The 16,016-nt window shown below is 37.5% G+C and overlaps 1 protein-coding gene across 1 annotated transcript in view; it reads right to left on the reverse strand.

Moving 5' to 3' along the window:
• Positions 1-16,016, reverse strand: part of ITPR2 (inositol 1,4,5-trisphosphate receptor type 2) — a 516,873-nt gene that overhangs the window by 282,892 nt on the left and 217,965 nt on the right. Inside the window, 4 exon segments of the mRNA XM_017864487.1 lie at positions 173-281; positions 2,518-2,569; positions 2,571-2,641; positions 2,763-2,852. Coding sequence (XP_017719976.1) covers positions 173-281; positions 2,518-2,569; positions 2,571-2,641; positions 2,763-2,852 — 322 coding nt within the window.

Consider the following 16,016-nt stretch of genomic DNA (forward strand, 5'->3'; position numbering starts at 1 on the left):
AAAAAAAAAAAAAAAAAGATACTCACTTTTGGAGAGATAATTTCCACAAGGAAAAAAAAATGCAGCAATGAAGTGTAACAAAATTCTCTTCAAGAACGTTACTAAGACAAGTTTGATGCACACTTTACTAGAAATATTAGAAGCCACTAAAATACTTACACCTGGAGTTAAAACAAATTCAGATGTTTATGAAGAAGAACTTGATTCTGTGGATTTCCTCGACAGAAATTCTGCAGAAACGTATGGGCTAGATTCATTACTTTGTTCATCTTTTCATCGTTCTGTAAGTTAAAGAATAGCACATGATAGAAACAAACATAGAAGACTGTAAATGTTATGCAAAAATCTGTCCTTTCACCCACATACCATTTTTCTCTCTGCCCATCTTTGCCCTCCTTTCTCTGTGTCCTTTATGTTTCACACCTCTCCCAGTTTCCCCTCCTGTCCCTCTTCTCTGTTCTCTAAATCTTTCTCACCTTCTGTGTTATTCCTCCTGATTCTATTCTGCTCTTCCAATGCCCCCTTCGCTTCACAGCCCTTCTTTCTCCCCATCTTTCCAATTGTTCACCACGTTTCCCCATCTCTGTACATAGCCACCTTTTCCTCCTCTGCTTCATCCCCACACTCCCTCTGTCCTCCCTTCCTCTCTGTCCCTATCTTTCTCTGTTTCTCCTCCCTTCTCTGCTGTACTCCCCAGTACCCATAATTCTTCCCTTCCTTTAAATGTCTCATTTTGCAGTATGTCTATATATCTCCATCATTCTGCTTCTTTTCTTCTTTGTCTCTCTTTCCCCACTCTATTTCTCTCTCTTTCTCATACATCTTCCTTCCTACTCTTTCTCCCATGTCTATTCCATCTCCTCTCTTCTCCTCTTGTCCCATCTATTATTTCTTCTGCTCCCATCCCCTTTTCTCCTGCTCTGCTCTCACTCCGTTTCCTCTCCATTCAAACTTCCTCTCTTCCTCCACTCTGTCAGTCATCTCTGTATATGTATTTATTACTCACTCATCTCAGTTCTTCCTCTCTCCAATCTCTCTGTCCCTTCCTCTTGCTATTTACCTTGTCTCTTATTTCCAACTATTTCTTTTTCTTTTCCTCTCTGCTTTCTCTTCTATTTTCTCCTCCTTTTTGTCCCCCTGTTTCTTAACACTCTTAATAATGAATATCCTTATTCGTTGCCATTTTCCAAAGTCCTATACTAAGCTACTATTATTTGGTTATAAGAATCTTAACAAGAAACTTAAGTCTTAAAATTCACAGAGAAACAAATTTGTCTTCTTAAAAGTGGTCTTGTGACAATATCAGTGAAACTACCTAAAATTTCCCTGTGTAGTTGACTGTACCATTTGTCACATGGTCATTGTTAGAAATTCAGATGGACTCATGTTTTGAGTGGAATTTTATGTTAATATTAAATAAATTTCTATATGCACCCACACATATGCATATTCCCCAGCTTTGCCTATTTAGAGAGGCTATGGAGGCAACACCCCAAAGCAATAAGCCCACTCAGTTCTCAGAACTTTGCTCCTAAATACCATTCCCCACCAAACAGAAATGGGGCTTCTTAAAGAAATGGCTGATTCTAGAGTTGAAGCAAGAAAAACACAAGATGAGCCTGGAACATTTTATTGTGCCAGAAAGCAAGGAAGTACTCAAAGAATGGTGGGGGTATGTTAGAAGACAGATAATCTAGCTCAAAGGAACTCCACTGGCCAAATCTGAGACACTCTGGAAATCAAAATAAATAACGATAGAACCCTTTATAACCTATGGAATAAAATGAACATATACAAACCCATACTGATAAAAATAAACACAGTAAATGAATAAGTTGAAAGTTTCATGAAGAATGGGATATTAGTTTCACAGAACTGCTCTACAAAATACTTATTAATTACAAAGGAATTACAAAGGGAAAATCAGAGAAGCCTGGCAGACACAACCTCAATCAATTGATCAAAGTGAACATCATCAGTCATGGGACAAATCAAAATTGTGCACCAACTAATAGGAAGCAATGAGACGAACTTAGCATTACTCCTGTTATGTTCCTGCCAAATACGCGTAATTGTGTTAATCAGGAGGAAACATCAGATGATCCACATTAAGGGACATCCTTCAAAATAACTGGCTAGTTTTAAGAGTGTCAATGTTATGGGAGTTCCCATAACATTTAAATAAACATGACAACCGAATAGTGCATGATTCTGAAGTTGATCTTTTTTTCAAGCCGAAAACAATTGGGACAAAGGGAGAAACCTGAGTAGTGTGTCGGGACTAGGTGGTGGTAAAGCACCATGCTCTCTCCTGATTTGGAAGGCTCTAATGTGGTGATGTGGTAGTGTACCCTTGTTTGTCGGAAACATACACAAAAGGGCTCAGGGGTGATGGGGCACCTGGTGGGTGATTTATTCTAAAATAATTAAGAAAGAAAAAATTTCTTGGAACTTTGCGAAACATTTTAAACTGTATCAAAATAACAAGCTAAAGAACAAAAAATAACCAGGACTAACCTTTTCGTAGGGTATCTGGAGAAGATCCAACACCACTGAATGTGCCCCATATTTTCAGTAATCGTTGATGTTGAATCCGACACTTTTTATTCTGTACACAGAGTTTACTTAGCCTAATCAAAATCTTTAAAAAGAAGAGGGAAAGCATCAAATATAACAAATAACAATATTAAGTATAATTTATAAGCAAAACTTATTTGGCATGCAAATATAAACCTATATAAGAATATTTTGCATCTGCTGACCTCCTTTACAATCCGGTAGTTATTGCTCTTGTTGCTGTCAATCTGAGGTTTCTTTGTTCCATCCTGTACTGGACTTAAAATGTTCGATTCCTAAAAGGAACACAAATATGTACTTTTACGCCATTTGTAGCTTTGTGGTAAATTTATTTCTTTTGTATTAAATAATAAATATATTTTGTAATTATTTTGTAATAAATCTATTATTCAACTTAAATGGTTCTTTTGTACTTTTTTATTGCATAAAATGTTCCTTGGCTTGACTGAGCCATGCAAATTACCGCTACCCAGTGAGAACACAATGACAAGTTAACTGGAATGACCTAGAATTATGAGTTAAACTGTAAAGTTTTCATACATATTATTAGTGCATATCCATAAGAGACATATATACCTCAGACATGCTGTGGCTTTATATTGCCTATATGAGAAGAAACAGTGAAAATACAGGGCATAAAAGACATAATTTAATCACTAGGAATGAACTGCAAGAAAAAAAGAGTGATGGAGCAGATGATCGTAGCCGAGCATATCATAGAGAAGGGAGCAAGGAACAACTTAATGCAACAATGCTCTGACAGGTCACCACGGCATCCTAAAGAGTCACGACTCAGGGCCAACATACAGAACCATGAAAATGAAGAAAGAAAAACAAAAAGCAAATTAAAATAAAATGTTTAAATTATCAAATTAATGAAGCTTATTAAGGAAACCTGAAACACCAAAAATACTTAATTATAATAACTATTATCTGTAGCATCGCAAATATGGGGAGTGGACATATTTGAAACATCAGCTACTGGCATCACCTTATGAAAATCAAACACCAGTGACAATTCCATTCCGAACATTTATGAAGATGTCATGCACACCTGGTACTAGACTACGGTGAATGGATCTAAAAGAGATGCATAGAAGATATGGTCCTTCTCACAAGAAAATTATAGTCTACCTAAGAAAACAGGGAGAAATATATCAATAAAGATTGGAACTGGGCAGAATTCACTATTCAGAGAGAGATAGAAAGAGAACAGCTGCAGCTTTAGACAAGTGCTACGAAGGGGGTCAAGTGTACGGCAAGGTCTAGAAGGATGAAAACTGTCTAGTTAGGCATAAAGGATGTCTAGCTGAGCAGGGAAAAGCCTTGCCAGGTGAAGAAGAAGTCACCTTAGCCAAAGGTACTGCAGCAAGAACAAGCACACTAGTTATATGGAAAATGGCAAGAACTGACATGGTCCATTGCAAAGACTGAGCAATCAGAGTGGGGTCTGATGGCCTCCCTCATTTACAATCCATAGAAAATTGCACTTGGGAGGAATGTCAAGTTCAACATGGGTCCAAAACTCCTGACCATAATGATGGTGTTAGGCACTTGCCGTGAAAGGGGACCCTAGTTTAAGCTCAGGAGAAAGTTACAAAGATACAGGAAGCCAATTGATACAATTTATTTGTCCCAAGTTGCTTCTCCTACTGTGCTCCAGGACAAATCACAAAATTAATAAACATCAAGAAAGAAAAAAACTACTTTCCTTGTTAATCAGACAGTTCTGATGAAAGGCTTCAAGCAGCAGAGTGACTTAATCCATGTTGAGCCAGCACACTCCTCACTCAGCTTTATATTTTTCTTTTGCTTCTTTTCTGGCAAATATTGTCCTGAGGTTCCCAGTCTCAACTTCACTTTAACAAATGACCTCCTCCTCCCATTTTACTGAGCAGACAAAAATTCCTCTACATGGACACTTTCTCTTTTCCACTCAAAAATTTCCAGTGATATCCACAAACCTATCTATCTTCCCTACTGTGTCTCAGAGAACAAAATTTTTGATGCATAAAATCAAAATTCCATCTCCTCTTCCTCATCTCCCTGCTTCATCCCTGTTTCTAGTACAACAGCAGGTTGTACCCTTTAATGACTCTTTCTCATCTCTTAGCTTCTACCTTGCTGACCACTTGTCACTCATACTCACTAGAATTGGAACTGCAAAAAGTAAAAGATCCAAACACTGAAAGCCTTCAAAACATCACTAAGTTAGACTCCCGAGGTATATCACCTAGCTATCATAATGAATATTTAGACAGAAATGAAAGCAGTCCAACCACCACTCCAGGGAAATAAAAGAGAGAAAAGAATGCAGGATATTACCTGCGAGACATTAACCATGAAGTGAATCTTGAAAATTATAGGACAGGCCGGGTGCAGTGGCTCACACCTGTAATCCCAGCACTTTGGGAGGCCAAGGCGGGTGGATCACAAGGTCAGGAGTTCGAGACCAGCCTGGCCAACATAGTGAAATCCCATCTCTACTAAAAATACAAAAATTAGCTGGGTGTGGTGATGTGTGGTGCCTGTAATCCCAGCTACTCAGGAGGCTGAGGCAGGAGAAACGCTTGAATCTGAGGGGCAGAGGTGGCAGTGAGCCGAGATCACACCACTGCACTGCAGCCTGGGCAACAGAGCAAGACTCTGTCTCAAAAAAAAAAAAAAAAAAAAAAAAAAAAACAGAAAATTATAGGAGAAAGTGTTAAACTATATATGAAAGTAAAACCAGTGTAGAACAGAAAACACAACCCAGTGGCTAAGATGAATGAAAACTATTGAGATGAAAAGAGGCTAGAGGTCAGAGTATGAAACAAATAGATTTTCCATTTGATAGCAAAAATAATTTATTGATGATAAGTAGAAACTGCAAAAGCTAGAAATATAATTACATTTCCTTTTTCTGATCACAAAGGTGAAGGCTGGATTTTAAAAGGCCATTTCATTTTTTTCTGTAAGAGAAGAAATACTAAAACATACACACAAACACACATACACTTGTACCACAAACCAGGATTAAGATATTACCAGCTCTAAAGATTGACAAAGCTCCTTAGTTAGAAAAGAGATATTTTTGATGTCAACTTTAAAGAAAACTGTTACAAAGGCAGGCGAAGCTTTGGTAGATATCCTTAAGCCTGTTTTTCAAGCAATAATCTGAAGAAAAGCAAGTGTCTTGTTTTAACAAAAGTAATCTTAGGTAAAATGTACTACATGACAAAAAGTTATGCTCTTTAGTTCAGCCCAGGTGAAGATATATACAATGCTAAACTCTGTATGTGTGGGAATTATGAAAAATAGTGATTTTGATTTAAAATTGCTAGCAGTCAACAAAAGGCAGCAACATTGGAAAATTCAATAAACAACCCCTTTTAATTTCAGAAAATAATTCAATTTAATTAAATTGAACAAAAACCCATGGAACATCTGGATGATTCCAAAGCAGTGATGAAGGTAATTTAAGAAATATGTAAACCATATAACTATAATTAGGTTTTGCTTTCTAATTCTGATGCCAAAATGGTCTAAATAAAGGTGCTGCAAAAGTTTTCCTTCTGAAAGAGCTGAAATTGGCTGTATTCTTTATGTCTTATACAATGCTTTACATTCTGTAAACTTTAGCCCTACATCACTGGTCTAATCTACAAAACCTTGAATTTATTCTAATGACAAAATATTAGAAAAGTGCAAAATGTAGAAGTATGACTTATGCAGAATCCCAGAGCTGAATGGGTCCAGAAAAAAGAAAAAAGTGTGACACTTAGAACAGTGTCAGGCTCGTAGCACATCTCCAAATGATCCTTTTGACAATAGTGATGAAAACTAAATACGGTGCTCCAAACGTCCTTGCACTTTATTGTAACTGCTTCCTATCATCTGGAGAACTTAAATGTAATCCCCCTAACAGAATATGGGAAACAGCTTAGTTCAGTGATTTTAGAGGTAGTTAGATTTTTAATTGCATAGTATATACCATAACATAAAACAGTAGGTTCAAAACAAGAGAGCAAGAAGAGTCTAAAAATTGGGTGGGCATCAGGGTTCTAGGCAGAGACACAAAGACTGAATATTGGTTCTAAAGATAGTTTCTTTTTTTTTTGTTTTCATCAGGTAAGGAAACTTTTATATCAATAGCAAAAAATGATATAAGAAAGTAATATTATGTGAACTATATGGTAAACTAAATTTTAGCACTGGCTAGGTATGATAACTCATGTCTATAACCCCCATACTTTGGGAGGCCAAGGTGGGAGGACTGCTTGAGGCCAAGAGTTTGAGGTTAGCCTGGGCCACATAGAAAGACTCTGTCTCTATAAAAAATAAAAAATAAAAAAACATTTACTAGTTGGGCATGGTGGGCTCACCTATAGCCCTCGCTATTCAGGAAACTGAGGCAGGAGGACCATTTGGGCCAAGAGTTTGAGGCTGTAGTGAGCTATGATTGTGCTAATCACTCCAGCCTGGGCAACAGAGTGAGACCCATCTCAATAAATAAGTAAATACTGGCACTAATTAATGGGAATCCAGCTCCTTAATTTTAACCAAGGGCAATCATGCTTTTAAAAATAGAATTTTCCAAATCCTACAATGTAGAGCTGCCTACATCTGCAGCTGCATGATTAAAATAGCTTGGTACATGCCTTCTATTTATCCCTATCCCACTGAAGTTTAAGGAGGTCCATCCTCAGTGAAGTTGCCAAGTCAGCAAGACTGCAAGGCCTTCTGCTCACCATCTGTACTGGTAGCCTTCTCTGGTGTAACCACTCTTTAAACTAGTCCATGACACCATAAACCACCCACCCTCCCCTCAACTTCAGGTGCCAAATGCTTTCCTTCTTCTATCCTCATCTCCCTTCAAAACATACAAAAAAATTTTTTTTAATAATCAGTCTTTTATATTTGATTCACCAGATTATAGATCATAATGTAGTTGAAGCTGTTCAGAATAAATACTGCCTCTTTCTGATAACTGAATGATAACCCTCTATGGGATAAGGAGGTATTTTTTTCTCCCTCCCATCTAATGATAACATCATGTACTAGTCATTTAGGAAGATATCACCCTAGATCTACTTCTGTGACCGTGCCTGGAAAGCTACTTTGGACCATCTTGGTATCATGGTTGTCAGTTTCTGCTTCCCTGGGAAGCACCTAAGGCTGCTTGAAGGCTTGATTCAAAATTCACAATGGACAGAAGAGGCTGTGACCAGCATTACTTGCAGATAACTTCCTTCCAGATGTTTCCTCAAGTCAGGGGCAAAGCTCTACCCTTCTAGAGAATACATACATATTCATAACTTTACCCCAAACCTTTTTTCCTTTCGCTCCATAATAAGACAAAATAACGGCATTTTTCTGACTCATTTGATGTCATTTTAGTCAGTATTTGATAATGTTTAAGCTGATGTTCTAGAACACAACCCAAATCTCCTTTACAATCTGCATCTCTGATAAATAAGCTAACAAAAAAAGTTCGTGCCACTGGGGAACTTTGCTTAGATAGGTATTGGGAAAAACTGGAAACGTTTAATGTAACTAGTAACTGCTTTCATAAGAACACATCAGGAACCTAGTGAGGAGCACCTCTCACCGGCCCCTCCACCATCTGGGAAGTGAGGAGCGCCTCTGCCCGGCCGCCCAACTGTCTGTGAAGTGAGGTGCGCCTCTGCCTGGCCGCCCCACAGTCTGTGAAATGAGGACCCCTTCTGCCTGGCCGCTCCACTGTCTGTGAAATGAGGAGCCCTTCTGCCTGGCCGCCCCACTGTCTGTGAAGTGAGGAGCCCCTCTGCCTGCCGCTGTGCAACCCTCCAAGTGTGAAGTGGTAGCCTTGTATGTGATCTTTCCGCGCTCCCCAAGTTTGCATTTTTGACATTAAAGTTTACTTTGAAATTAAAAAAAAAAAAAAAAAAAAAAAAAAAGCACAGCAGGAACCTATTATCATACAGCAATATGTCCCAGAATTTTTCTGATGTAACTCCAGGGATGGCTAAAAACTCACCAGTATTATATAAAATGTAGAAAGCGTGGGCAACCTTTTGATCAACAGAATGGCATACAAAGCACTGTACAGGAAGTGAAAACAGCAACATAATAGAACCCTTAGAGACTGACTTTGATACTGATACATTGTATGAAGGAAGCTTCTCTAGTCACAATAGGGTTATAGCTCACCCAGTGGGACATGGTTGTGAGAAGGGGGGTGTATATATGAAATGTGTGAGAGGGAGGAATCAGCACTGCCTTTTACACTCACTTGTTCCGCAAGAAATCGTTACAGAAATGTTGTTGCCTGATCTAAAAACAAATGTATGCTTTGATTTGAATGAATCAGCCACTATTATTTCCTCGTTAGCCACTTGCTGAAAAAAAGAAACCATATGAGAACATAGAATCTTCACTAACAACTTGTATTGAATTAAGAACAAGTGGAGGCCAGGTGCAGGGGCTCACACCTGTAATCCCAGCACTTTGGGAGGCTAAAGCAGGTGGCTTGCTTGAGCTCAAGAGTTCAAGATCAGCCTGGGCAATATGGTGAAACTCCATCCCTACAAAAAATACAAAAATTAGCCAGGCGTGGTGGTGTACACATATGGTCCCAGCTACTCAGGAAGCTAGGAGAGGATTGCTGGAGCCTAGGAAGTCGAGGCTGCAGTGAGCTGTGATCACACCAGTGCACTCCAGCCTGAATGACAGAGCAAGACCCCGTCTAAAAAAAAGAACAAATAGGAAAGTTAAAAAAGAAAGTAAGATAGTAACTTATTTATAGCATGAAGGGAAATAGTAAGCTTATGCCAAAACAGTATCAATTTAAATGTGGTTAGAAAACAAGAAGGGAAAAATTCTCATAAAAAAGATCTAATAACCAAGTAATTGAAATAACACATTCTGGAAGTATAATTGCTACATTTAAGAATTTGTATGATAACCAAATAGGATGAGAATGTGTAAAACAAGCATTTTAGTATAAACCAAAAGTTATTTTTCACATGTCTGTCTTGTGAAGGGGCTTGTTAATTGAAACTCATCTGTCACCATCACCTTCAGTGGAATTAGCTCAGACATACGTATGGGAATATGTATAGTGATATAAACAAATAAATAAATTACACAATTAGGTTGGAGGCAAAAATAGAAACTGGAGACAAGAAAACAGATTCCATAAAAGGAAAATTCAAGAAAGCACTGTCCAAAACTAATGCATAAAAGCTCTTCATGAAATTACCATAGTGTCCCTGACTGATGAGGTCAAGCTGCAAGATTCTGTCTAGAACACATGGACTGCTCCTGTCCCAGGACATTGGAGTTAGACATTCTACCAGATTGTGTCAAAAGTCAGCTAATCAATTACAAGTTTAGCTGAAGAAACAAGTTTATGTAGAACTATTTTCCCACTGCAGAGAATCTCATACCAACACTTGGAAAAGGAGAAGTTTCTTAATATGTATCCTGCTAGGGGGATTTGCAACTTCGCTTGCTTCATCAAAGGAAAAGATCAGAAGTGGCAGGCAAAGAATGGAATACAGTCTTTGCTTTTAAAAGTAATGAGATGTGGAGGTAATAGAAAAACCAACAGATAGGGAAGGTGTGCTCAGGGAGAACGAGAGAAAAATCAATGGAGAAGAGGAAAGAGATGGGAGGGAGGGAAAGCAGGAATTAATTCACACTTAATAAAGTAATATAATTAATAAATAATAAGATACATCTGCAAACTGTAATTCAAACTCCTATGACGAACACCAATATTAAAAAAGTCAAGTAAAAAACTCATAATAATATTATATCATGCCCAGTGAAATATATACAATCAAGAGCTTTTCTGACAGGCCTTGTAAGTAGGTATGTTTAAAATAATCATAGAGATAGTGAGGAATAGCATCCCTCATGCCCAGTGGGCACCTCTGTGGTTACCATGTGTCATGCAATAGTGTTGAGGATGATGTCACAGCATCACTCAGCACGGATAAGGAAGGATAGCCTTTTCAGGGAAAGGACAGGCTACAAGTCAAGCAACAGCAAGAGAAGAGAAGGCACAGGTCCCCCCTCCTCCCATCTCCCCACACAGGAGTGCTGGGTGCCCTGCTGGATAGTGTGGGTCTAGATTTCCAAGCAACCACTCCCCCAATGCCACAGTAACTACCTATGGGGCAAGGTGGAGCGTAACCTTCTCAATAAAGGGACATGCAAACTGTTCCAGCACCAGGCAGTGCCTGTTGTTTACAGGAATCTTTTGAACACTTGCCTGTGGCCCATAGAAATTGAACTGTCCCTGCTGAGGGGCAGAAGCCACAGGTCCTAGGAGAAGCCAAAATCAGTACACAGTCCCTTGGAAGAGAGGCACTCCTCATTCTGCAAAAACAGTCCCAGCCACCTCATTGTCCAGACAACCCAGAGTGAGCCCCTAGGGACATTTTTTAGTTAATTCTGCTCCTTACATCACACATCCATTAAAAGAACAAAAATAATTATGATGTAAAACAGACAGATATGAATCTAGAATAGATGAAAATGAAAAGAACCAATTAAATAACCTGAAAATGAACTATATAGTCCTTGAAGTTAAAAACTAGATAGATAGTTTAAACTTGAGACTTTACATCAGTGAGAGTCTAAGTCAAATTTTTAAAAAGGGCCACTGCACTCTAGCTGGGTGACAGAGCAAGACCCATCTCTAAAAAATAGTAAAGAAAAAGAAGCTGGCAACCATATATAAGTGAGTAGATAGATACCGAGATAAATACAGGTATACACACAAATATAGAAGCAAAATCACTGTAAGAAAAATTAACAATCAAAATAAACAACATGAGGAGGAACTTTCCTTTGAAGCACTGCAATGCCCATGTGACCCGCTTCTCAACCCTAAATAAAGCAGTGGATGAACGTAAAGGGTAATCCTGACTTAACCTACTCGGGTATGGTTTCCTGAGTTAATCTCTCCTTCCTATATTTAGAAGTCAACGCATATTTGAAAGTGATGAATTAGTAATTGCACCTAATGCTACTGATATTGTCAACTTGTTATATTTTAGCCTTTAAGCTTTCAGAAATGATGGTACAGTCTTTTAACGCTGGGGACGATAAGTTTAATAAAGGGAAAAACTATACTATACAATAGATAATAAAGCTCCTACGCTCTAGGGATACAGTGGGCTTAATAGACGACCAAATCCATCCCCTTCTCCTTATTTATAAGAGATCAAGTATGGTAACGGTATAATTTTGGATTATAAACTGAGATTTGTTAGGATTAGTAGACAGACCATCAATTCACATTTATTGTCAACAGAGTATACCAAATTTACCACTGAGGGAAAACACTTTTTTTCCCTCACACTTTTATGTTATGGAGATATTTTTTATTCTCAAAATGAATAATCACATTAAAGTTATCTGGTCTTCTGATATCTAAGCAGGCACAAAGTTAGACCATTATGAGCTGTTTCAGAACAATGCTGATAGTGCTGTGTTTACAGCCTTTGTAAGATTTACTAAACAACAAAGGAGTATTGTTTGTATTGGCCTGCTAGCGTGTGTGCTGCCTGCTACTGGCTGTTTCCATTGATACTGTGATATATTTTCATCCTGTTTACAATACATTGCCACTATCTTTGGCTGCTGGGTTATTGCAGAATACAGATTATTTGGCTGTATATAAATTAGTAACTTCATAGTTTTTCACTTTTGTTCCCCTTATATTAATCCATTATATAGATACCATTCTCCTGGCTTCCCAATCCACCTATTTGCATACATTTCTACTGCTACCTCACTACTGCACGCTTTCAGAAGCTCTCACCTGCATTTGTACAAGAGCCAGCCTCTTGTTCTTCTGAAGCATTCTGGAATCTGTCAGACTAAATTTTCCAAAATAGTATGCTCACCTCCCTACCCAAGAATCTTCACAGGCTCCTAGTTTCCAGCCATTGCAAATACAAATCGCTTATTCTTGAACTTTACTTCTCTTATTATTCTGAATACGTTAGCTAACTCCTCCCAATCCTTCAGAATAGGCCTATGTGCAGAATCTGGAGTGGGGCCTTCTTCCAGTCATCAGGCCCACGCTGGTCTCTCCTTTTTCTGTACCACATAGTTCGGTATTTAATCAACTACTTTGTCACCCCATTTTTTGGGTGTTCATGAAGTGTGTTCATTCTCTGAGGGCAAATGGAATATGAGATTTGAGTCCAGATACCAAACTTTAAGAACAGAAAGGAGAAATTCAAGTGTGCACAAAGGCAAGTGAGCATGAAAGCAATGGGACTGAAATGTACACTTTACACAGCATTTCTGGGCCCATAGAAAACAAAGGACAACTCCCAGAGACCCCACCCTCCATCTTCTAAGGGAAAAATGTAACCCGAAACCAGATCAGAGAGCTCCAAGCAAGGGCACAAGGTAAGTTTCCCTGAAGGCAAATGACAATACTAGATCTGCAACCCAAAGACTAAGTAAATTCTGAGCAAGTGTCTAGTTTGGCGAGCTAAACCCAAGACTCCTGCCTTGAAACAGGTATACAGGAAGGGAGTAATGTGGTCTCAGGCTAGCAGCGCCCCCTGCCAACAGGCAAAGGCAATCACAAATACTCTAAGGAGGAAAACATACCCTATGTCAACCCCAGGACTAATGTCAAAACATAGGCGCTCAAAACCTGCACCCAATGTTTGTAGCAACTTTATTCATAATTGCCAAAATCTGGAAGCCACCAAGATGTCCTTCAATAGGTGAATGGATAAACAGTACAAGGGACTATTATTCAGCAATAACAAAAAATGAGCCATTAAACTGCAAAAGGACATGGAACAACTTAAACCCATACTGCTAAGTAAAAGAAACCAGTCTGGAAAAGCTACATACTGTATAATTCCAATTATATGAAATTCTGGAAAAGGCAAAACTACAGAAATTATTTTAAAAAATCAGTGGTTTCCAGGGACTCAGGGGTCCATAGGGAGAGACAAATAGGTGAAGCACAGAGAATTTTTAGGGCAATGAAGGTATTCTGTTGGACACTGCAATGGTGGATACATGACATTATGCATTTGTCAAAACCTATAACTAAACAATACAAAGAATGAACCTTACTAAATAATGAATTTTAGTTTAAAAATACTGTGTCAATATTGGCTTATAAATTATAATGAATGTATCACACTTATCCTAGATGTTAACAATCAGAGAAAAAGAAAGAGGAAAAGAGGAACTATATGGGAACTCTGTGCTTTCTGTGTAATTTTCTCTAAACCTAAAACTGCTCTAAAATGAAGTCAATTTGAAAAGATATGAGCACATAATCAAACATGGTCAAAAATATAATGAAACACAACATGAGTGAGAATCACAAGAAAATCTCAAGTACATCGGATCTCAGAGTTATTACATACAGACCCTAAAAGAGTCATAGGGAATCACAAAAAATAGAAAACAACAAAGCATGATCAAAAATGACCAAATATATTTGAAAAAAATCACATTTCAGGTTTAAAATAATGAAATTTCAGGTATGAAAAAGATATAGTGGCTGAAGTTTAAAAGTAAATTGGTAGAGAAAACTGCAAAGAAGACAGACCTGAAGAGAGACTCAGATCAGTCTAAAGAAATTATCCATATGCCATACAAAGTCATAGGTAGAGAAAATATAAAAAGGAAATGAACAGATATGTACTATATAGGAATATATTCACTAATAAACTTTAACAAGCACTTAACTGGAGTTTCAAAGTTAAAGCACCACTATTTAACAGAGCAAACTTATCAATAGCAGCAATGAAAGCCAGAAGACATGGAATAAAATAATCAGAAGTGAGGGGAAATAATTCACAGTTGATAAACCTTTTTGTTCTGCAGTAAAAATATAATAATTTCAAATGTACAGGCATCTAATGACATAATCTCAAACGACGTGGAGTAAAAATTAATAGAAATGCAAGGGGAAATTGATAAAGCTACCATTGTAGTGGGAAATGTCAACAAATCTCTCTTACTTATTAATATGTCAAGAAAATAAAAATAATATTCAATATATTATTTAAACACAATTAATAAGCTTGATTTGCCAGTCATCTATTAAGAATCCTACACCCATTCACATTCTTCTCAAGTCACATTGGACACTTACAAAATCTGGATGTACAATAGATCGGAAAGCAAATCTCAATGAATTTTGGAGAAATGATATCATAATAACTAAATTATCTTGTCACAAGTTAATTAAGAATTCAATTAACAAAAAAGGTAAAATTTGCCTATGCACGTAGAAATTTAAAAACTCACTTCCAGGTAATTCTAAGAGAAAGAACTCGCAATGGAAAATTTTAATATCTAATATTGAAAATAAAAAATATCATTTGTCAAAACTCAGGGAATGCAGCTCCTTTGAAGGAAATTATACCACCAATTTTTTTTTAAATCGAAAAGTCTGTCAACATAAAGTGATAGAGTATAGTAGGATAAGTATAATAAAATAGCAAACAAATCCAGAATCTCAACAAACCCCAAAACAGACTATGTTTAAAACACAAGTAAAATTCAGATGACCTTGAACATGAATTTGAACTGTGCAGGTCCACTTATACACAGATTTTCTTTTACCTCTGTCCCCCTCGAGACAGCAGGACTAACCCTCCATATTCCTCCTCCTCCTGAACCTACTCAGTGTGAAGATAATGAGAATGAAGACCTTTATGATGATCCATTTCCAGTTAAGAGACAGCAAATATATTTTCTCTTCCTCATGATTTACTTAACATTTTCTTTTCTCTAGTTTATTTTATTGTAAAAACACACTACATAATTCACACAACACAGAAAGTATATGTTAATTGACTGTCTATGTTATCAGTAAGGCTTCCAGTCAACAGTAGGCTATTAGTACTTAAGTTTTGATGGAGTCAGAAGTTATAAACAAATTTTCAACTGTGCAGGAAGTTGGCACCCCTAACCATTCCCCAAACACTATTCAAGGGTAAACTGTACATAAAACTCTGGAAAGATTGAGCTGGATAGAGCTAAAGAAAAGAAGAGAGCCACAGCAAAACATATAAAGAATGAAAAAGGGGTACAAAGCTATGAATACAGTGGAAACTTAAAAGATAGCAAAAGAATATGAACAAATTTATGCCAATAAATTTGAAGATTTCAATATATGGCTAGAAAAATGCACAACAAATTAACTCAAAGTAGAAAATTTGAATGAATTTATAATCATCAAAAATTGAATCAGTAGTCAAAATGTTCCCACAACGTAAATATCATGCCCAGACAGTTTTGCAGACAGGTTTTACCAAACATTTATGAACAGATCATTCTAATGTTACACACAAAAAAAGGAATAGTCTATAGCTCATTTTATGGGACTAGTGTAACCTCAATATTACCGCTTGATAGGAACAGTAAAAGAGAGAGAGGGAGGAAGGGAGAGAGGGAGGGAGGGAGAGGGGGAG

This window comes from Rhinopithecus bieti, unplaced genomic scaffold (assembly GCF_001698545.2).
Source record: "Rhinopithecus bieti isolate Rb0 unplaced genomic scaffold, ASM169854v2 scaffold_72161, whole genome shotgun sequence".
NCBI classification, from domain to species: Eukaryota; Metazoa; Chordata; class Mammalia; order Primates; family Cercopithecidae; genus Rhinopithecus; species Rhinopithecus bieti.